The sequence below is a fragment of the Ursus americanus genome, chromosome 30 (genome assembly GCF_024610735.1).
Source record: "Ursus americanus isolate L20-20 chromosome 30, mUrsAme1.1.p, whole genome shotgun sequence".
Lineage (NCBI taxonomy): Eukaryota > Metazoa > Chordata > Mammalia > Carnivora > Ursidae > Ursus > Ursus americanus.
The window spans coordinates 19,413,013-19,436,445 of record NC_142156.1 but is presented as its reverse complement, the minus strand read 5'-3'; the positions used below and the strand labels follow the sequence as shown (position 1 = coordinate 19,436,445).

At 53.7% G+C, this 23,433-nt stretch overlaps 1 protein-coding gene across 5 annotated transcripts; it reads right to left on the bottom strand.

Annotated features, from left to right (window-relative positions):
• Positions 1-4,060: 4,060 nt before the first annotated feature.
• Positions 4,061-23,191, bottom strand: KMT5A (lysine methyltransferase 5A). Of its 5 annotated transcripts, none has more exons than XM_045778486.2 (8): positions 18,319-18,625; positions 17,929-18,050; positions 16,586-16,742; positions 13,210-13,429; positions 12,708-12,795; positions 8,056-8,115; positions 6,650-6,840; positions 4,061-5,922 (listed from the first exon to the last, which is right to left on the bottom strand). In XM_045778486.2, exons 2-8 carry the CDS (start codon positions 18,040-18,042, stop codon positions 5,712-5,714), a joined length of 1,041 nt encoding a protein of 346 aa, XP_045634442.1. In that variant the 5' UTR covers positions 18,043-18,050; positions 18,319-18,625; the 3' UTR covers positions 4,061-5,711. The 5 variants fall into 5 exon arrangements, with proteins under 5 accessions (XP_045634442.1, XP_045634432.1, XP_045634464.2 ...); XM_045778476.2 differs by lacking the exon at positions 18,319-18,625 and adding an exon at positions 23,076-23,191 and having other exon boundaries at positions 4,113-5,922; XM_045778508.2 differs by lacking the exon at positions 17,929-18,050 and having other exon boundaries at positions 4,113-5,922; positions 18,319-18,631.
• Positions 23,192-23,433: the final 242 nt, after the last annotated feature.

The window sequence follows — 23,433 nt, the reverse complement described above, 5'->3', positions numbered from 1 at the left end:
TCAGAGTCTCGGTTCCCAAATCTGTCAACTGTACATATGTACGTATACGTATTTATATGGTGGTGTGTATGTAGTGCATATATATTTCAGCAACTCTAAGTGTCTCGCCAGTATTTTGTGTGTTGCTATGAGAGGAAAAAAATGCTGCAAATTATTATTTTTTTTAAAGATTTGATTTATTTGACAGAGAGAGAGCAAGCACAAGCAGGGGGAGCAGCAGAGGGAAAGGGAGAAGCAGGCTCCCCACCGAGCAGGGAGCCTGACATGGAGCTCAATCCCAGGACCCTGAGATCATGACCTGAGCCAAAGACAGTTGCTTAACCGAGTGAGCCAGCCAGGCACCCCTTATTATTATTTTTTAAAGATTTATTTATTTATTTGAGAGAGAGAGAGAGAGAGCATGCACAGGGGGAGGGGCAGAGGGAGAGAGACAGAATCTCAAGCAGACTTCCCACTGAGCATGGAGCCTGATGCAGGCCTCGATCCCATGACCCTGAGATCATGACCTGAGCCGCAATCAAGAGTCAGATGCTTAACTGACTGAGCCACCCAGGGGCTCCTATTATTATTTTTTTTGGCAAAAGTTCCCAACTAACCAAAGCATCTTTTTTTTTTTTTTTAAGATTTATTTAATTTAGAGAGGGGGAGAGAGAGAGAGAGCAAGCATGGTGGGGAGGGGCACAGCGAGATGGAGAGAGAAAATCTTAAGCAGATTCTGCACTGATTGTGGACCCTGATGCGGGGCTCAATCCCATGATCGGGTGATCACGACCTGAGCCGAAACCAAGAGTCAGATGCCCAACTGACTGCACCACGAGGTGCCCCCAATAACCAAAGCATCTTGAGAGAGAAGAACAAAGCTGGAGCCATTACAATCCTAGATTTCAAGATATACCATCAAGCTATAGTAATCAAAACAGTCTGGTACCGGCACAAAAACAGACACACAGATCAACAGAACAGAAGAGAGAGCCCAGAAATAAACCCACACTTCTATGGTTAATTGATCTACAACAAAGGAGGCAAGAATAGACAACGGGAAAAAGACAGTCTTTTCAACAAACGGTGCTAGAAAAACGGGACAAATTATAACGTCAAGATGCTATTGATTTTAAGACTCATCCTGATTTCAAAGATGTTAAAATGAGGGGGGGATGTATTTAGGATTCAATGAAATACAGTCCATAGGGAACAGATGGCTGAGCTTTGCAAAGAAACTGATGGGCCTGCTGACACATCCTGTGAGCCGGCCGTGCTAGTGACTGACCTTGGCTTACGGAATGTTCTGCCTGCTGCACGGATTACCTCCTTTATTCCTGGAACAACTCAGGGAGGTGGGGACCAGCACTAACCTGCCAGTTTACAGATTCGGAAAGTGAAACTCTAAAAGATGAAAGTAGCCTACACGAGGTCACAGAGCTAGGAAGTGGTTGCCCAAGATGCACGTGTGGCCCGATTCTAAGGCCTGGGCTCCTCCCCTGCAACGTGCCACGTGCCCCTCTTCTCCAAAGAGCACTAATGTTAATAATGCGTGTCTTGCCTGCACCACTTGGAGGACCTTCTGCCTACTGCCTCAGTGTACCTCTGCGGGATGGGGACATCATTCCCATGGAACACCCAAGGGGACAGCACAGCGGAGCTGAGGGATTCGTCCAGGGTCCGAGCTCCAAAGTGGTAGAAGTCGGACCTGAACGCACAGGTAAACTCCACAATCCAGGCTTCACCCACTCTGCCTCCCGAGAAACACTGGCCCCGCTGAGGCCGGTCCCGAATGCCATCTTGGCAGAGCCTTCGATTAGGGGCTCCTGATTTCTGACCCCAGATGACACTGCCATCCTCACAGGGTGCTCCCGTCTTCACAGGGGGAGGGAGGAGAAAGGTTTCTGCACCCTGGAGGTGAGAGCCAGCTGGGAAAACGGATCTATGCACCCTTGCACCCTGCCTTCAGAACCCCCACGCAGAGGCTGGACAGAGCGCACACGGGGGCAGCGAGACCGGGGGGCGGGGGTACGCTGCAGAGCAGACTCAGCTCCTGAGAATGACAGGTAACATCCTAGAGTCCCAGCCATGGCAGCCCACCTCCCCACACCTGAGCCATTCTAGCTTCAGTTTCCGTCTCCAGGCTGTAGGGCTGCCAGAAAGTCTAGAAGCAGACAGAAGATCATTGTGTGTTGCTGTCCATAAGCCATTTATACATATCACCTGCATTTCCAGACCTGGGGTCCCCCCTGTATAAACGCTCAGCTGCCTCCTTCTCCCTGGTGGAGATAGGTAAGGCAAGAAAACCCACTCAGAGAGAAATGTCACGTTAAAACAGCTCTGGTTCCTGTGTATCCTGGGGGAGACTAAAAAAAAAAATGACAATAAAGAATGCTCAGATTTTAGCAACTCTTGGTCAAATCAGACACTGGGGTGTGGGAGTTCCAGAAGGTAAGTGGCGGGAGCGTTTCTCCCAGAGCTGGGACCCGGTGTGACCATGGAAGACTGCGGGCTTCCTTTGCCAAACCCAGCACCCGGAGCAACTGGCTGAAATGTGGGTTTCCAAGCCAGGTTTCACAAGGCACAAGAAGTGGTAGCTGTACCAATCGTCTTTAAAAAATGAGTAAATAAATACAGCAACTAAATATCAGAGCCCAGAGGCTCTTAGCTGTCAGTCCCGGGGAACTTGTAAACAGTGAACGGTAGACACAACACAAAGTTCCTTCCCTCCCTTCCTCCCTCCCTTCTTCTTTCTCCTTCCTTCTCCTTCCTCCCTCCCTTCTTTTCTTTTTTTAATTTTTTTGAAGATCTTTATTTAATCGACAGAGAGAGAGCACGCACAAGCAGGGGGAGTGGCCGGCAGAGGCAGAGGGAGAAGCAGGCTCCCCGCCCAGCAGGGACCCCGATGCAGGGCTTGATCCCAGGACCCCAAGATCATGACTTGAGCCGAAGGCAGATGCCCAACTGACTGAGCCACCCAGGTGCCCCTCTTTTTTTTTTTTTTTAAAGATTTTATTTATTTGAGAGAGAAAGCACGAGCAGGGGGAGGGGGAGGGACAGAGGGAGACACAGACTCCCTGCTGGGGGGGGGGGGGGCGTGGGGCTTGATCCCTGGGCCTGAGATCATGACCTGAGCCAAAATCAAAAGTTGGACACTTAACCAGACACTTAACCGACTGAGTCACCCAGGCGCCCCGAAACAAAGGCAAGTTTCAATCCTAACAGCAAACATGGATGCCGGAGGGGTAGCTAGGTGCAAGGCAGTGCTCCCCATGCTTTTCCTGTCCTAACTCGTGTAACATGGTCACCCGCACTCATGCACCAGCACTGCTCCATGTTGCGGAGGAGAGAAATGGCACCCAGAGCTGTCACCTGCCCAAGGTCACAGAGCTGGCTGTTCCAGGGCTGAGTGCACTTGGCCACCAGGCCACCCTGTTCCCTCTAAGGAGAACATGTATGCATCCACGACGGCTGAATCCTCAGGACACCCCTGCATGTCAGCGGGGCAGAGGCTGTGCCCGGGTGATGGTCAAGCTTCGGAAAAGGAAAGGGTTTTGTGCAAGGTGACAGGATGCCAAACACAGCTGGTGCTGGCGCCAGATCTCCTGCTTGTCAACCAAGGACTCTATCCACTGTCCCCATCCACCTGGAGTGTGGGCGGCTGGTGGGGGTGCGGTGGGTACAGAGATCTGGACTGGTAAGAGGGACTTCCCGCACAAGAGGGCACAGTTGATGCCAGGTGTTCTAAGGGAGGATTCAACATGCATTAGCTTTTAATCTTCTCTGGCACCTATGACCCCCACTGTACAAATGAACACACTGTCCCCTAGGAGGACATTCACCAAAACACACACATACTGCTGTGTAACCCCCCCCCCTTTTTTTTTTAAAGATTTTAAGTAATCTCTGCACCCAACATGGGGCTTGAACCCACAACCCTGAGATCAAGAGTTGCATGCTCTACCAACTGAGCCAGCTGGGTACCCCTGCTCTGTAACCTTTTTGTAAAATAAAGCAAAAATCCAATCCTCTATCTCTACCTTATAAAAAACAGAAAGACACGCAGGTGGCCTCGCCTGGCAATAAATATTTTAATTTTTGTTTCATTTTTATGATGACAAATAATTTTCAAGTTATTTCCTTTTTTTTTTTTTTAAATACAAAGCTAAACCACAAACAGGTACAACCAAGACATTTTATCTCACATTTACACACTCTGTCGGATCCTCCTCCAATTCTCTGACCACTGACCAGGCAAATGTGGGGTGTGGGGGGGGAAGACTTTCTCAGGTAGCACCGTGGTGAGGCCGGGGGGGCATCAAGGTTGAGGACAGGCTCTCATACCTGTCTCCATTCACATTTACCTGGGACCAGGGGAGGCCGGGAGACCCCAGATCATGGATCTGGAGCCATGGCCCCCTGGACTGCAGGCTAACAGAGTGAGAATAGGTCCCCCTTCAGGAGGGAGGAGGAAGCTACCTACTCCTGCATCACAGTCAAGGTGAAAACTTTACCCTTGGCCTTGATCCCTGGGCTGCTGTGGGCCAGCCCACTACCCTGCGCAACAGCAGCTGGGGTGGGGGCCCTGCATTTCAGGGTCTGTGGGCTCCCCCTTCGGTTCATGGCTGCATCTTCAATTTTGCAGGAAGGACACCAGGTGGTCTGACAAACAGAAAGCCTGACAGCAGGTCTAGAACTTTCAACCCATTGGAATCGGGTCAGGGTGGGGGGGAGGGGGGTAATGGGTAAGTAATTTCTGGTCCCGCTACAAAACTTTTATTTTTGATTAGAATAGAGTACCATCTCAAATCTCTTCTACAAAAACAAAAACCAAAAAAAAAAAAAAAAAGAAGAGAAAAAGAAAGAAAAACGCAGCCACTTCACTCACTTCAAGACCTATATACATGTAAGTTGTTTTCTGTGGTTTTTTCTTTTTTTTTTTGTCTTTTTTAAATTTTTAAATTTTTATTATTTTTTTTTTTAAATAAATTCAGTGTTCACATTTCTATAAAGAATTAACCCAGTTTTGGGAAACCCTGCCCCGGCAGGGCGAGCAAGCAATGCTTTTCCCTGCCCACATCTACTCTGATTACCCGCCCTGATGCTTCGAGGTGCCCAGAAAAGCGGCAGCCTGTGGAAGAGTAAACCTAGGCTCGGCCCACGCCCGGGGGCCACTGGGTCAGTAAGCTTTCGAGAAAGCAGAGGGGAAGACTAGCTTACTGTGAAACCTTTTTAAAAAATATTCATACACTTCCATGTGCGCCTGTCCAGACGTCAGGAAAACAAGAGCTTGGGAACACCCCGCTGGGCCTCGGGAGGCCGCGTCCTCGGGGAGTGGCCTGCGCGTGGCCGGCGGGGGTGTGGGGAGGAGAGTCCTGGCTCTTCGCAGGAGGCGGGAGTCACCCAGCTTCCTAGTTCATGTTCGCTCTTTCTCTAAAACCTGTGCTGCATCTTTGACTGCATGCACGGGAAGCACGAACGTGTGACTTGTATGCAAAAAAGGTACAAAAACAACTAGAATATAAAAGTTTTGGTAATATAAGGCCATCTGTTCAAGTCCACCTTGGAAACCTGTAACAGATATTTAAATACTACAGTGAAAAGGCATCTTAATATACTTTTTAAAAACATCTGAAGTAATTTGCTAAGATTAAGTGTGTAAAAAAAAAAATCAATTCCCTTTGAGGGCACTTTGTCCATGGAAGAAGGGAGGGGCGGGGAGGACGGGGAGGTTAATGCTTCAGCCAGGGGTAGGCTTCGATGGAAGCCCGGCTGCGGTCCCCATAGTCATACAGGAGCTCCTCCCCGGCCTTGATGTCGCGGGAGGCGATGAGGATGAGGTGAGGCACGCCGTCGATGTCGTGCAGTTTGGTTTGGCAGTTCCCACATTTACTGTGATTGATCAGTCTTCCCAGGCGGTTTGTCTCTCTAGTTGCATCCACACTGGCGGGAGGGAGGGCAACAGAGGATTAAATTGATAAAGAGGCTTTTGATCCCAGTCACAGCCAGCTCTAGACTCTGGTGGGATGTCGATTTATAGCCACGTTTGGGGGAAAGCAATTTAAATCAAAAAAACATTTTTAAGAGCCCAGGGAGGCACTGGGTGAGATAGTCAAGGGGTGGGAGGAGACAGGAGTGCAAAGGCTCTTTGCGGGGGGGCCCATGAGGCAAGTGCATAATAAATAAATGAATAAAAACCAGCTCTGCTGGTGGTGGGGGGAGCTGTGTGTGGGGAGGCAGGGGGCGTCGGGAACTCTCCGTACCTTCTGCTCCATTTTGCTGGGAACATAAAACTGTTTGGAAAAAGACAGCCTAATAAAAAAAAACCCAATCAAGCGCACTGGCCATACGGGGAAAGGAGCAGTCAGTGATTTTTAGAGCTGCCCTGGCCGAGCGCCACCAGGGAGCGGCCTGGTGAGCCTCGGAGCGGGCTGTCACCGACTAGTCCTGCTTCTCATCTGGTCAGATGGCAGCCAGAACGGCTCTGATCCCAAATGTGAAAATGGCAAATGGGGGGAAAGCGGCTTCGTGGCTTTGAAAAAAACGTAGCAAGAACGAAACAGGAAGCAGGAGCAAGAGGAAGAAGCAGGGTGTTCCCGTGGCTCCCGGCCTGAGGCCTGTCCTCTCTGCCAGGGCGCGGGGAAGCCACCTGAAGTTCCAGCGGACTTACCAGTAGGTTTTGCTCAGATACTGAAAATAGTACATGTAGCAGCCCGTGGAAGGATCCTGTGCATACAGGGCCTCCCGCTTCTTGGCGTCGGTGATCTCGATGAGGTCCCCATGGTACTCGACCACAAACTCGCCCCGGGAGAACTGCTTGGTGGCGATCACACCCCTGCCCTTGCCGTCAATGAGGTCAATCTGTTGAGAGGTGAGGAGAAGCGTTGCTCCCTGACCTCACGCGTGGCCGGCTGCCTGGGCTCGCCCACCTTCTTTTCACAGCTTTGCTGAGGTATGCTCTAGATCCCGCTCCCTTTACGGACATGGCACAACGGTATTGTTAAACGTGTATGGTTGTGCAGCCATCCCCGCAATCGATCACCCCAAAAAGGCCCCTTGTGCCCTCTGCAAAGCACCATTACATCTGAGCCTCCTGAGAGATCTGCTGAGTGGGTGTTGCCCCATTTTGCAGACGAGAAAACAGAGGCTCGGAGAGACAGAACCACGTCCGAGGCCATGTGGCTGGAAAGTGGTAAAGACCGACTCATATCCACATACGTGGCCTCTTCTGGGGAGTAGTAGGACCCCGTGTTCCAAGTGTCTCCTTTTTTCTGCAATTTACCCTCCCATGCCTCTCCTCGCTCCATTTTAAGTGGGGTTGCAAGGTGACTGTTTGAGGGACCCAGACTTAAATTCGGGTCCTCCTAGATGGGTGGGTGGAACTGAGGCTTTTTTCTGACCCTGGAGTCCCAGCCCAGACCCACCTGGCGGCCACTGTAGGCTCCGCCCCTCTCATCCACCTAATGTGCTTGCAATGTCTGAGAAGAGGCGATTTCTTGGACCCTGTCATTTCCCAGGAAAACACAGTTTAGGAAAAATGTATCAGTTTGCCCAGGCCTCATGCTAAATGAAAGAAAGCTAGATACAACAGGCCATCTACTCTGTGACTGTGTTTGTATGAAATGTCCAGAACGGCAAATCTATAGGCACAGAGCCGGGGCTGGGGGAGTGCAGATGGCTACTGGGCGCAGTGTTTCCATCTGGGAGGATGAGAAAGTTCTGGAACTAGACTAGACAGGGATGATGGCTGTACAACGCCGTGAATGTACTTAATGACACTGAATTGTACGCTTTAAACGAATTAAAAAGGTACGTTTTATGTGTTATACATATGCTACTGCAATTTTAAAAAGTTTTCTCAGGACAACGTTTCCCATATAAAGGCCATTAATGTTTCCTTCCTGAAACGTTCCCTGAAGAGATTTAGTATCTGGCCCCTTGACAACCAGAGAGTCTGACTACTCGCAGTGGCCGTTACGGGGTTCTGGCAGCCCGCCGGCTGCTAGGAGCTGAGGAGCAGGGCCGGGGGGACGCTCCAGCCTCAGCCTCCGAGCAGTAGGCCCCGCTGCCCCTTACCTTCATTCCTTCTTCCTTCCCACTTTCAATCAACTCGTCTATTCTTTTCCTTTCTTCAGACTGGGTGGAGGGAAGAAAAACAAGAAGTACTTCAGCATTCTCTCCTGGGCCACTCTGGGCAGCCTGGAGCTCCCGCAGGGTCACTCACGGCTGGCCTCCGTGACATCAGTCCCCAAAGATGCCCACGTCCCCACTGCCCCATCTGTTTCTCACTGTCCGTCTGTTGTGGACAATGGGCCACCTGGGGCTCAAATGGACCAGGAGGGACACAGTGGTGGCCCGAATGCAGAACTGGGTTGGGGTCTACGTTCTATCTGGCACGTACAGTCTATTTCAAACTACCTACACTGCCGACATGTAAAAATCAGGACTCTGACTTCATACAACATCAGTTGGGGCAGACGAGATGCTGTGCCTTTCGAAGAGGCCAGTGTACACCACGTCCTTCCTGTCTGATGGCTCCTGTAGACACCCTGATTTAGGAACTTTGACCTGAGTCTCCATGAAGCCACTGCCACGGATGAGAATAGGGCCTCCCACCCCCAAGAGGCAGTACCACCCTGAGCAAAGAAGTTAGACAGGAGTGGACGCTCCTGGCCTCACCTGCCGCTTAGGGCCACCACCTTCCTCCCAGATCCAAGTCCCATGCTCCGTCCGTGCCCAGGACTGCAGGGAGGCACAGGAGGCACACAGACACCAAACAGAAGCCCAGGCCCTCCAGCGGCTGCCACAGCTGGGCACACAGGCAAGGCCTCCACCCGTCGCTGAGCACAGACCCCGCCGAGCCAGTGGCCACGGCCTGCAGCGCACATGGACTTTCCCGATCCCTCTCCACGTGGATGTACTGAACTCCTGTGGCCTCTGCGGGTTTACGGACACTGCGTAAGAGCCACACCAGATACCCCTGCATCCAGCCCACGTCCTGGCTCTTCCATGGCCACCTTCCAGCCACGCCATGGGCGCCTCCCCGGGCTCCTAGAGTCCGCTCCGACCACTCTCTTCACTCCGTTCCTCGCGCAGCAGCCAGAGGGGTTTTGTAAAAACGTACGTAAGGGGCGCCTGGGCGGCTCAGTCGGTTTGGCATCTGACTCTTGGTTTTGGCTCAGGTCATGATCTCCTGGGGTCACGGTATAGAGCCCCACCACTGGGCTCTGAGCTCTGCAGGGAGTCTGCTTGAGAGTCTCTCTCTCTTTTCCCTTCCCACCCCCCCCCACTCACTCTCATATAAATAAATCTTTAAAAAATAAAATATGAGGCGCCTAGGTGGCTCAGTCAGTTAAGCGTCTGCCTACGGCTCAGGTCATGACCCCAGGGTCCTGGGATCGAGTCCCGCGTCCCCTCTGCCTCTGTCCCTTCCCCAATAGTAATGGGTCAATCGATGTTGGTTCATTGTGACAAATGTACCAGGACAGTGTATGTAAGGTGTTAGTGATGGGGAAACTGAGTAAAGGGTGTATAGGAGTAGTCTGTACTATCTCTGCAACTCCTCTATGAATCTAAAATTATTCCAAAATAAAAAGCTTATTTAGAGAATAGCAAAAACTTGGGGCGCCTGGGGGGTGCAGTCTGCTGAGTGTCCAACTCCTGGTTTCGGCTCAGGTCATGATCTCACGAGATCGAGCCCTGCGTCCAGCTCTGCACTCAGTGGGAGTCTGCTTCAGACTCTCTCTCCCCCTCTCCCTTTGCCCCGCCCCCGCTCTCAAATGAATAAATAAATCTTAAAAAAAAAGAGAGAGAGAAGTAAAAGCTTTTCCATACCTTCCCCCTGCTACAGAGATAAAATCCTATGAGGTTCTGGAGGGTCCAGGCCCTGCCGCATCCGCCATCTTCACCCTTGCTTCCACATTCTGGCCACACTGGCTGACTCTCCTATAGGGCCAGGCTTGTTTCTGCCTCGGGGCCTTTGCACGTGCTCTTCACCCAGCCTGGAATACCCCTTCCGCAATCCATTCATCTGGCTTGTGTCCTCCCTTCCTTCCAAGCTCTGCTCAAAAGGCACCTCCTTGGTTGAAACCTTCGTGACTACCGTAGCTAACATAGCCTCAGCCACACCGTGCTTCCAAACCACTGTTTTATTAAATGTCAAAGGACTATCCAAAATGATCTTATTCTCTGGTTGTTTTTTTTAAGTTGTCGATCGCTCCCCACCTGAATATAAGCTCCTGAGGACTGGGGCCTGATCTTGTATGCCGTGGAATATCCTGGGCTACAACAGTGCCTGGCACATAGTAAGCCCTCAAAGCAATGGCATCAACACACACACATCACACACACAACCACCCTGCTGAGAAATTATTAGTGTGCGGAGGAGACCAGACCAGGGAGAAGTACAGTAAGCTCTGTAACCGGGAGTGACGGAGGGCTAGGCACCCGAGGACTTTCCTGCCATGACCGACTGAGACACAAGGAGCTGAGCTGGGGGGAGCTGGGACCGGGCTAGATGCCCTGAATGCAGAGGCACAGTCTGAGTTTTGTTCTAGAGGCTCAGCGCTTGGGGACACGTATCACCCAGCTCCAGGCTTCCGAAAGAGAATTCAGGCAGCAGCCTATGGGGGGCTGGAGGCAGACTGAGTGGGAGGTAAGCAAGGTCTGAATTAGGTCGGGGCTGCTCTGCACATCAGGCCTGGGGCTGGGCTGGGGAGGAAGAAGCCAGGGCACTGCCAACAGGCACAGTTCCTGCCCCCGTGCAGGCTGTCACCCCACCCACAACTAGGCCAGCCAGCTAAGGGGCCCCCGCAGCGAAGCAACAAGGGGCTCAGGGCATCTCTCCAAGGCCCAGTGTCCACCCTCTTCCCTGACTCTGGCTCTGGCTGCTCTGCCTTCAAACCCAATTAAGTATCCGCAAAGGTTTTAATTTTAGTTTCTCCCCTGGCTACCCCCAGACTCCTCTTATGCCCCATGTGCCTGGGCCGTGGTTTCTGGGGCCCCAAAGAGCAGGCAGGTCAGGACTGACCTCACCTCTCAGATGAGGCCCAGCTGCTCCCCCCTCGAGCTTTACCTGTGCCATCAAGACAAGACACCGTCCCCGCCGGCCACAGCCTCTCCGCCCCAGCCAACAACCGCCTTACCGCCTGGCCAGCCACCACCTGGCCGTGGCGCACACGCAGGAGAGCCAACCCAAACCAGGGGAGCACAGCACGGCTCTCCCTCGCCACTGGCTCTTTGCTGCCATGGCAAGGCTTACTATGCTGCAGACCAAGCTTCGGAGGAGCGAGTCTCTGTTCCCTTCTGCTCACCTGCTGCAACATTTTGCAGACCTGCAGCACGTCCGTGGCAGCCTTCCCCTCCTCCGGCCAGAAAAGCCTTTCCTTTTTTTATTAAAAAGGCCCACTCTGCTGCCCCTGCTCTGCAGCCCACGGCAGGCCTGGGCGCGGCCCCAGTGCTCCTGGTGCGGGCGCCGCCGCCCCGACCACGGCTGGGAGGTGTCCGGGGCTCTGGGGCCTGGCGCCACCTCGCCCTCTGCAGTGCTGTCTTCAAGAGTGACCTAGCACAGCCTCCCGCTGCAGGCGAGCATTTTATAACAGCTCGTTCTTGGCTGAAAGACATTGCCTTTCTAAAGAAATAAAGCCAAGGCTTCCCTGGGGGGGGGGGGGGGCGATGGACCCCTTTCTCATTTCTTTTAAAGGAAGCCTCATCAATTCAAACACGCGGAGAAAGAGAATGCGAATTGCCGTACCTGGATCTACAGTTTTAACACGCAGGACGCCGGAGTCTAGCTCCGACTGAAATGCTAAAACCCACAAGGCTTCAAGGAGGGAGGATGGGGGGGCGGTGCACACAGAACTTCCCCGCCTCTCTGTGGGGGCGGCAAGCCGAGCAGCCCCAGGTGGCTCTGCGGCTGTGGGAGGGCAGAGGGCTGCAGGGAGACCACGCCCGGGTCTGTCTGTCTCCACAGAAAGGCAATGACCACACCTCACCGCATCAAATATTGATTGACTGCTGACTGCCTGCCGGCTCCGTGCTCTGCAGACACCGCGGGCGGAGGCCTGCAGTCCGGGTGGCCTTCCTGCCTGCTTCTCACATGATCCTAGGGCCACTGCCTCGGCGGGGGGGGGGGGGGGGGGGGGGGTGTAGGAGAGGGGGGCCACAGGAAGTGACAACAATGGGGAAGCAATGGCAGCAGTACTAATAGTTAACCGGTGCCTCCAGGGGCCAGGCATGGTTCCCAGTGTTCCTTGTGCAGAACTCACTGAATCCTCCCAACAACAACCCTACAAGATACTGCTCTATTACCCCATTTTACAGATAGGGCAACCGAGGCACAGAGCAGCTAAGCACTACCCAAGGTCATACAACCAGTACGCGGCTTCCGAGCCACTGCTCTGTACCACCTTGAGACGCGACACGGGAAGCGTGAGGAGCAGACAGACCCGCCCCGAAAGCGCATGCGGCCCTCCCCGAGGCCCCAGGCTCTCAGTGCCCTGCCAGCACGTCCTGTTACGGGGACGCAGGACTTCCCGTGCCAGGGCTACAGCCTCCAAGGCTCCTTCACAGAAGCATCTTAACCGAGCCTCACGGTGACCCCAAACGTCAGATGATGCCCACTAGGCCAAGGAGAATGCCGAGGCCACGCAGGCCGCCTGCCCCAGGACGACCCCGAGAAAGCTCCCGTCCTGCCCTCCGAGAGCGAGGACGAGAGCCGCGGACGCTACCTGCAGCTCGGCTTTGCTTTTCCTCGAGCTCCTTCGCACGGGGTAGAAATCCGTGAGTTTGCGGTTCTGTTGGGGTTTCCCTTGAGCTCTGGGGTGGGAAGGGCAGAGGAGAAAACAAGGATGAGCAGTGGACCCACACTCACACCCAGGAGGCACGAAGCTCCTCAGGAGCTGGCTCCCTGGCGCTGATGTCACTTCCACACGTCTGTCCCCTGGGGTCTGTGGTCACGGAGGCTCCCCTGCCCAAGGGGGCCTCAGAGCGTCAAAAGACGGGCCGCCGACGCTCAGTGCGAGTGTGTGTGCGGCGGGGCGGGGGAGCTCCTGAGCTCTGGCTCATACCAGACCGATGCTGACAGGTGACGGTGTCCCTGGCGCTGACCCACGGCCCTGAGCGTCGAGGACGCAGAGGCCGGGCGGGCCCTGCTTGCCCCCGGCTGGCACCCGCTGCGGTCCGAAGCAGCACGCCGCGCCGCGCAGGGGAAGGGCTCCAGAAGGCACTTACTTCTTCCGAGGGGCCTGTTTGCCCTTGACGGGCTTCTTCAGGGCTTGCTTGGCCGCGGCCGCCGTGGCAGGATCACAAGACGAGGTCGGAGTTTTTGGAGGTTCTGCTGCTTCGGATTTTTGGTTTGGAAAAGGTGCCAGGGGACCTCTCCTGGCGTCTTTGAGCTTCTGTTCCTCGGACTTCATGGTGCTCCGCACTGCGTTCCCACTGTGTCTTTTCTCTGCAGGCAGAGCGTGGGGAAAGGCAGAGGGTTAGTCTCGACTCTCCGTCTCCCAATTTCTAGACCATCGGCCGCACTGTCAGGCAGGTTTTCAGACGACAGAGGATCCTGGGTGTGTCAGGCGCAGGGCCCTCCGCCTCTGAACCCCGGTGTCTGCCAACGGCTTCCGGGGAAGCACGTGGCTTTCCTCTCTGACCCAGACACTGGGCAGAGCTTTTGCTCTGCATCTTTTTTACTTTTTTTCTCCTCAGCTTTACTGAGGTATAGCTGACAAAACAGTAAGATATCTGCCGTGTACTTCCTGATGATTTGACAGACGTCGTGGAAGGATTCCCCCCACCTAGTCTGCGAACGGTTCTGATCTTCTGCACCTTGACGAGGGGGAGCCCTCGAGGCAGAGCCCCCACAGGCAGCGGCAGCTGCGCAGGTGCTCCCTCTGGAACTTTCAGGACCTGGGCTGCACACCCCACGGAAAAAAGCTCAATCCCCAGAGTGGGCCAGCGTCGATGGACAGGAATAAGGTAACAAAGCAGAACTTCTTCCCTAGCAAAGACCTCCTCCCCCAGAGCTGCCTGGCACGCTTCATTTCAGACTCTAGGAAAAAAACGTTTCCTCTTCTAAAGGGGCCAAAGCCCTACGTTCACAGTGGTTCTCCCCACAGTGACCCGGCACTGGTCAGTGCGGCGCCAGGAGGGACGGCGAAAAGGATTTGTTACTAAAAATAGTTGTGAAGCACCAGTGTGGGTGAATGATTCACTTTTTAAAAAAAACGATTTACTTAAAAAAAAAAAAAAAGTAAGTAATACATAGCTGGTAGGAACGTAAAATGGCGCAGTCACTTTACAAGAGTCTGGCAGTTGTTCAAAAGTTCAACATGGAGTTACCATATGACCCAGCAATTCCACGCCTAGGCGGCTGTTAAGAGAATTAAAAACATATGTCCACACAAAAACCTATATGTGAATGTTTGTGGCAGCTTATTCACAACAGCCAAAGAACAGAAATAACCCAAATGTCCATCCACCGATGACTGGGTGAGTACAGTGCGGTCCATCCATGGGACAGAATATTATTCAGCCACAGAAAGGAGTGAAGTCCTGACACCTGCCCTTGAAAACATGATGCTGAGTGGAGGAAGCCAGACACCGATGGCTACAGATTCTGTGGGATTCCATTTACATACGTCCGGAAGCGGCAAATCCACAGAGAAAGAAAGTACATTAGTGGTTGCCAGGGGCTGGGGGGAGAGACGGAATGAGAGACTGCCAATGGGTACAAGGCTTCTTTTTTGGGGTGAGGAAATGTTCTGGTACCAGACAGCTGGTCATGGCTGCACCTGTCTGTGAACAGACTAAAACCCACCACATTGTACACTTTGAAACGGTGACCTCTAGGATATGCGAATTAGAGCTCAATAAATAAGCGGAAAAGAGAACTGTATCAAACTCCACCCGGGGCCATTCTCACTGCCTTACACACCTTAAGCGGAACCAGAGGGAGTGAAGCCCAGGACGTCACCCATAAACCCCTAGGAGCGCGTGACGCCCTTGAACATCAGCTACTACGTCAGTCTGAGTCGAAGCAGACAAAAAGTTCAGAATCAAGGACAAAAGCCTGGCCCCTGGGCTCTCCTCCAAAATATATCTGGCCCCAAATCCTAATCGTTGCCATTTAGCGGCACCACAAGTCAAGTAAGCTAGCCTGTGCACCATGTCACCATTTAGAATCATTTACATTCCATCCCATTCCAGGAGGGATGGGAGACTGCCTGGTCACCACTCAGGGAGAGCCCCTTCCCTAGTCGCCTACATGGTAGGTGGTAGCCTAAGAGCTGCCAATGCAGTGAGGAACAGGCCAGCACAGGAAGGGTTGCCAGTGTGGAGCACTGTACAAAGCCCTCTGCACCCATGCTTTTTTTTTTTTTTTTTAAGATTTTATTTATTTATTTATTTGACAGAGAGACACAGCCAGCAGGAGCAGGAACACAAGCAGGGGGAGTGGGAGAGGAAGAAGCAGGCTCCCAGCGGAGGAGCCCCATGCGGGAATCGATCCCAGCACTCTGGGATCACGCCCCGAGCCAAAGGCAGACACTTAATGACTGAGCCACCCCGGCGCCCCTCTGCACCCATGCTTTAACCAATCTTCATAAAAGCCCTGCGGAACAGGAGTTCTCCCTCCCACTTCAGAGATGAAAGAACTAAAGCTCAGAAAAGTGGAGTGACCTGCCCCAGCCTCTCCTTGTTTAAGTGGCAGAGCTAGGATTAGACCCCAAGTCATTTGAAGACTGACTGAAATAGTATCACCCACTGCCCTGGGCAGGGAACCAAGCCGAGGCCTGGCTCCTGCTCCTGTTCTGGGCTTCCCTACCCCTAGCGCTCAGACCTGGCCCCGGACATTGGCCTCACCATCACTTATGGTACTTTCTGTAAATAAATTACGAGGCTTCCTTGTCTGAAGCTTCTGGCAGCCAGAGCTCTGTTTCTTTAAGGCAAATTTCAATTAGGCGGGAGCTTGGTGAATTGGGGAAAGCTCCTATTCCCTACTGCAGCTTTAAAAGGGGAAATATTTGGAAGAGAGCAAGATTTCTATGAGGTTTCAGCTTGTTTTGCAGGGCCTAACAGAATTTTCGGTAACTAGGTATTTTTTTTTTTCGATATTTTAACTCCAAACCTCACCACAGAGTATGCTGCTTCAGAGAGCAGCACTGAACACTTGAGTGGAAAGAAACTCAGAAATGAGGTCAAGGCCAGCTCAAAAGAGGGAAGGAAGTCAGTTCCCTGCGTTCACACAACACAGCTGGGACTGCAAGCACATGGTCTGTACTGCCCAGACTCGGAACTTCTGTACTTTGGGTACTTGTCAGCCTCTTTAAATGCAGCTCAGGTGTTATTTTCGCAGAACAATCAAGCTTGAAGGACATGCTGACTCTTGTGAAAGCCGGGAAAACCTGTTAGACCGACAGGGCACACACCCTGGGACAGGCCACTCTTCCCCCTGTGTCTGTTTCTTAGCAGCAAGACAGAACACGGTTCAAACCCTTGAACTTGGGTTTGAAAAGGCTGGATAAACATTTAATATGTGTGCACAATTACGAAAGAGAGGGGCTTCGGCAACCCGACCAGCTGTGGTCAGAATAGGGCCATTTCAGAGCCTTACCTTCTCGTTTCCTGTAGAGTCCGGCTAATGGCTTCCCCTGGCATTTGACTTCGTGATGTACAACTGAGTTCTCTTCCTGAAGGGGGGAACGCATTCCAGAGCATTTGTTGGGGCTCATGTAGGAATAGATCTTTGATTGCCCGGTAAATACATTCTCCTAAAACGACAAATGCATGTTCTGAAAGAGGCTTGAAGAAGAAGATCCCAGGGCAAATGGCGGAGAAGGGCACTCAGAATAACAGACAGCATCTCTCAGAAGCAGGCCTCCAGAAACTGCCAGCCCCGGGAGAACAGTGGAAGGTTTAGGATCTCCCAGGTTGGAGTTAGACATTTCCCAAACTCACGGGGTCTCTAATTCTGGTCACTAAGGGCACATCTGGCCAGCAGGAAGCCAGCTGTATACCGAGGTGTATATACCAAGGTGTATACCAGAAGCAGATAACCTACCAGTAGCAGAGAGGTCAGAATGACCCAGACTGCACAACCGCAGAATTTGATGGGCTGGCCTATGTGCAGGAGCTAACTCCCCTGGCAGGAGCTGCAGGAACTCTTAGCACAGAGACAGGCCTCAGGGAATCTGATTAACCACTTCTTGGTCCTGAAGGCCGCCGGTAGGACTTGTCATCACTGCCTGAGCCTTCAGTGAGCCCAAGCCTGGCCCCTCTCAAATCAACACAGCCCAGCAGCCTCCCAGGACTGCGGGACTGGACTGCAGTGGTAATTGAGGGGTGGGGTTGGGGGTGGAGAGCTTAATAAAAGCAGAGCCTATAGCCAGCTCGTGTAGGGCGGTCACTCTACTGCAAATGGCATCTTGGCATTAATAGTAGGAGGGTGGGCAGGCGGGTGGGGCGGTACAGGTCACTGCTGGCGTCTCTGGGCGTGGGGCCTCTCCCCTGAGTAAGCACAGAATGGAGGAGGGCTTCCCCAGAAACACTGCTTGGGCCTTTCTGCCTGGTGAACCTTTAAACACCAAGTCAGCGAGACCCGTGACCTCTCTGAGGAACCCGGGCAGGCCCCGCACACCCTGGGATGGCAGCCACCGCCCGGGGAGCTGGCTCTCGGGGTGCGGAAATGCCATAAAGACACAAACTTTTCCGAGGTCAAATATTGCCAGGGTCATGGCGGAGCCAGTGGGGACGCCACTCCCAGGCAGGCAGCAGAAAAGGAAGCTGCCCGAGCCGGGCGCCCCGCCCGCACGCCCGCACCCCCGCCCCTGGGCCCAGGGCCCCGGGCGGGGGGTCCCGGGGCGCGAGCACGTGATCGCGGCGCCCGGCCGGCGGGGGCGGCCGGCCGCGCGGCCCCTCGGGGCGCGCTGAGTGAGTGCGGGGAGGGTGCCTGCTTACCCCGTTGGTGCGGGGCCTCCCCGGGCCCCTCCGCTCCACCATCTCCGGGCCCGGGGCCGTCGCTGCCACCGCCGCCGCCGCCGCCGCCGCCTCCACCGCGCGGGGCTTGGACATCTTCCTGCCTGGAGAGGGGGACCCGGGGGAAGCGGGGGAGGGGGCGCTCAGGGCGCGGCGGGGCGGGGAGCGGGGCCGCCCGGGCCGGGCGCCGCGGCGGCGCCTCCCGCCGCAGCCATGTTCCGAGGGCCTGGCGGTGGTGGGCCGCCCGCGCCGCCGGGAGGCAGGGGCCGGCCGGCCGGACCGGGCCGGGGCCCGGGTCGCCCTCCCGCCGCCCGGCCCGGCCGGGCCCCGCGAGCCGCCCGCCCCCCGCGCGGCCGGGCCCGCCACACCCACCTGCAGCCCGGCCAGGCCCATGGCGGCGCGCCCCGCGCCCTCGCCCTCGCCGCCGCCGCCGCCACCGCGGCCCGGCCACCACCGCTGCCGCTGCCGCTGCTGCTGCTGCTGCCGCCGCCACCAGCGCCGCCGCGGCGCCCCGGGGAAGGGCCGGCGGCGCCCCACGGCGCCCCCTTCCCCCATGGCCTGCGAGGCCGGGCCCGGCACCAGCGCGCCGCGGCAGCCCCGGCCGGCCGGGGACCGAGGACTCTGGGAGGGAGGCGCTGGCGGCGCGTCCTCCGCGGCCCGCCCGCTCGCCGCCGCCGCCGCCCACCGTCCGGCTCCCGGCCCGGGGAGGGGGGCTGGCAGGGGCGGCGCTGCGAGGCTCCTCCGGCGGGAGGGAGGGAAGGGGGGAGGGCGGGCCGCGCGGCCGCGACGAATCCCGACTCGGGCGCGCCCCCTCTCGCGCGTCCTCAGCCACTCGGGGAGGAAGGGGTGGGAAACATGATAATGACAGCCCGGGCTCTCGCCGGCCAGGCTCCTTCTCTCGCTGGCTCCGCGGATATTTTGGGAGACCCGTCGGTGCCAGGCGCAGTCAGCAGCGGTGAGCGCCACAGGCGAGTCTTCCTGTATGCCCAAGCCTGTGCTCCCTGAGCGTTTAATAGGCATTTAATCCTCCCCGTAAGTCCCCCCACTTCGGGGGTGGGCAGGTCCTGTGGCAAACCCGTTAAAAATGAGGATATTGGGGCCACAGAACTAGAAAGCTAGGGGGTCAAGTGTCAAACCCAGGCGGTCTGCACCTGATCCGTTCAGGCCTGGGGAGATAGAGCCACTGGTTTTAATGGCAAGTTGGTGGGGTGCTTCCCGTGCATACACGATCTCCTCCAAACCTCACAACAGCCCTACGAAGGTACACACCATTATTATATCCTTTCCAAGGTGGGGAAACGGAGGTTCAGAGAAGTGAAGAGCTTTGGACAAATTCCCAGAACTAAAAATGACTTTCCAGGCCAAATGACCCCAGAGCTTGCACTCCCAGCCACAGATGAGGAAATTCAAGATGGGAGGGACAGATGCTGTTGCAGAAGCTTTTAGCAAGTCACCCGGGTCTCCTGTCCACCCCCATGAGAAAACGTCCTAGGAAGGCAGGGGTTCCAGCCAGTCGGGTGTCTTGTGTTGGCAGAGCTCACCACCCTGCACCACTGTGCTGAAGCCATTAGGGTTTGAGGGCCCACAGCCAAGAGTCACTGTATTTCTGCTAAGTCATAGATGCAAACAAGACACCTCAGGGAATCTAGCTCCTACTGCTTGGGTCGGGGCCTGGGTGGCAAGCATTGGGTTTCTCTCCATGCATCTGCCCCAGGGGTGCTTTGTGACCATGGCCAAGTCACTTCCCCCGGCAAGGCCTCAGCGTCCTTGCGGATAAGCACCAAGAACCTTGAATTCCTTAACCCACCCAGGGCACCTTCCAACATTCACAGGGTAACAAATGGCTGTCACTCGAAGTAGCTGCCTCCCCTTAGAAGGGATAAGACTAAATAGGATTATATGGCAGGAATAGGCTCAGGACATCTCCCAAATCAGCTCATGCTTTAGCATCCTGGGCAGGGCTGGGGAGCATCCTCCTCCCTACACCTATGCCCTCCCCCCCAGCAGTCACCACCCCAACCCTAACTCCAGCAGGGTGGGATGCTCTGCTCACCTGAATACCCAAGAGACTATGCAGAGAGTGAAAGAGGATTCTAAAGTGACACTGTGACACGCAGGTCAAGCCATCTGAAATAGTGTGTGCTACGTCTCCAGGGCAGAGAAGGCTTGCAGTTTGTCACCAAACTATCATGGGAATCGTGGTTTGAGAGCAGGAAGCAGCCACTCAGATCATCTTGTCTACTTCACTTGCTATTTCAACATCCTCCCACCCCCACCCCTAACCACACACACAGGCCCAGGAGCACCGCGTTCTCTATCTTCGGGCCTCAGATGCAGGGGGCACCTATAGTAAGATCCAAGTCTAGCACCCATTCCTCAAGTCTGCAGCTTTGGTACTAGAAGATCTAATACAAATCATTCAGTGTAACCTTCAGTACAGTCTTTCCTGTCTCTGGACATGAGGTGTTTATGTGTATGTAGCAAATATACCCATCAGCAGAAATAAAAACTCTTAATGTTGTCCAGGATCTCACAGAAATAGAATTCAACAGGAATGATACTAATAGCTCACATTTATTCAATGTTTATGTGCTAGGCCCTATAATAATGCATTATTTAATTTAACCTTTCCAACCCTTTACGAGAAGGCACTATTCCTAGTTCACAAATGTAGAAATTGAGGCTCAGGGAAGATGAACCCCTTGACTGAGGATTATATGACTAAAGCGGTAACAGAGCTGGGATCTGACCCAGTGCTGCTAGAGGAGGGTACTCGACCATGAAGAATGTATATTGCTTCCCTTGAACTGAGACACAAAAATAGCAATTCATTCATTCCACAAACATTTATTGAATACCTACTTCGTTGCAGGCCCTTGCTAAGGGACATAGCAGTGTACATAAAGACAGATGGAGCACATGGAGGCCAGAGGGGTAGGCAGGGCCCTATAGGCCATGGTGAGGATTGTGGATTTGATCCTAAGAACAGTGGGGGAGGGAGGAGGAGTGAAGGTCACGGGATAAAAATCTGTGTTCTTGGGGACCACTCTAGCTGCTGGGGGATAATAAATTGGAAATGGTAAAAGTGGAAAGAGGGAGACCAATTAGGAGGCCATCTGGCCGTGGCAGCAGAAATGTAAAAAAGCAGATGGACTAATCCTCCTCCAACTAATATACTTAAGGTTGAAAATATTTACATGATTGTAAAACTTCAAAACCAGAAAGGAGTTGCCTCGTATCTGGTATTTTGTTCTTGGGACCCAGCAGGGTTCTCAAAGTGAACTACAAGTTTGCAACAAAGACAGCTTTTCCAGAAGAAAAAGCCTGACTCTTCATTCGAAGTATTATACATGATTTGATATATTTACACTACCAAATGCCCCATTTAATAATCTACAAGAGTAACGAAGCCTTAAGAACTAAGTAACTACTAAAAAGAAAGAAGAAAGAAAAGAAAAGGAAAAAAAAAAAGAAAGGAGAGGAAAGGAAGACAAAGAAAGAAGTAACTACTAATTTGGGGGTCAGGTGAGATAGTGAGAATCACTAACCAATAAATTACAAAGATGATTCGTAAGCCTGCCATGGTAGGAGTTGGGAACATGTGTCTTCACTTTGGCTGAGGGAGAGAGAATAGAACAAGCAAAGATACAGCATGGCCGGAGTCTAGACAGTGACTTTGGACTTCAAGGTTCTGTCTTGGAATAATGGGAATAACAATTTGTAAAGATTAACTGAGATAATAAAGTGCCTGACCTTCAATGGTAATTATTACTTGCGTATATTAAGTATTTAAATATTTCAATGGCAAATTGCTTAGTTTTGTTTTCCTTATGGATTAATTAAAGCAAGCCATCTTTTTTTTTTTAAGGCAGTACTGTTGAAACAGCTTGAATGATTTAGCTTTAATAGGAAAAATGAATTAGGGAAGCATAGATTCATTATGATTTGTCAGATATTATTTTTTTTTAATTTTTTTTAATTTTTTTTTTAGATTTGTCAGATATTATTAATATACTTTTAGATGCTTAACACTTTCCTGAAGAAAAAATATTCGTCTTAACTTTCTCTGTGGATTGGGTTATGAAGCTCGTTAACTTGTTCACTTTACCTCATTTCTGAATCAGAATCTGGATTGTCCCAAAAGACCCTAAAAGGACTCTGGGGTAATAAAGGATGCAACTGGGTGCAGGGCCTGAAAACAAAGGTGCCCAATAAATATTTGCTGAACGAATCCTTATTTTAGTCATTATTATTGTTATAGGGAGCGTACTGCATTAAGGCAAATTCCTACTAACCTGTACTGCCTCGGGATTTTGAGAAAAATGTCAAACCTCAACTCGTTTTTCTGAAATAATGATTCTACTCAACCGTCACGCTTAAGTTTTTGCGTGAAGGAGACACAGCGGCTGGAAATGACCAGCGGTTGGAGATCACTTTGCCGCATAACGTGGGTCCTGCTGTCCTGATAGCAAACTAAGTGTGCGAAGAAGGACTTAAGGCAGGGACATCGCCTCCCGCGGCTGGACAATCCCTCCCAAGCCATCTCCCGTGGGCAGGAGTCCTGACCAGCTGCAGGACGAAGGGTCGTCCCGGGTGGTGCCATGGGACTCATCTCACCCCAAAAATGGTGTAACTCAGGGCGTGGAGAGGGAAGGAGCCTGCTGCGGTGACCACGCCGACGCGCTCCCTACGATGGAGGTTACCCATCTGCGCCCCGGCCTCGGAGTCACTACCTTTCCCAGCAAGAGAGAGCCCCGAAACGGGCGAAACCTCGCCCTCCCCCCACCTCGTATCAATAACAACCATCCCCTGGAGGTGCCCCGCACTTTAGTCTCCGAAGAGCTTTGACATATGGATCTGTTGTCCCTGGAGAGGCAGGCCAGCTGGTGCCTACATTTTAGAAAGGGGAAACCGAGGCATGGGAGTGGGAGGGACTTCTGGAGACTTGGGGGAGGGGGTAGGTCGGAGAGGGTTCCGCAACAACCCCCACCCCCCGCACCCCGTCTCCGCGCTCCGTCCGAGCAGAGCTCAGCAGGGCTCCTCCCCGCTGCCGCTCCCGCTACCTTGGTCCCCCGCCCAGCGCGACCCCCAACCCCAGCCTCCCCGGCGCTGACCACCTGGGCAAATACCTCTAGCCATGGCCCGGCTCTGTCACCGCCTAGGATCTCCCGGGAAACGCAGCTTTCGAAAAAAGTTGCAACAACTGTAGCCAACTGCTCCGCGGAGCTACGGCTGGTGCCCTGATTGGCGCGGTGGCCCGCCTCTCCCCAGGCTGCCTGCCGTGACAGGCCAACTCGGGAGGGAAAGCCCGCCCTTCTTCCCGCCTCCCTGGCGGGGGGCGGGGCAAGCAGCCGCACTTTCTACAAGCGCTTTAGGGACAGGTCCCGGCGGAGGAGGTGGGAGGGGGTTTAAATTTTACCGTCTCCCTGCGCTGATTGGCTGAGGCGGGAGGACACCGGCGCTGCCATTGGGAGGCCCCAAACTCCG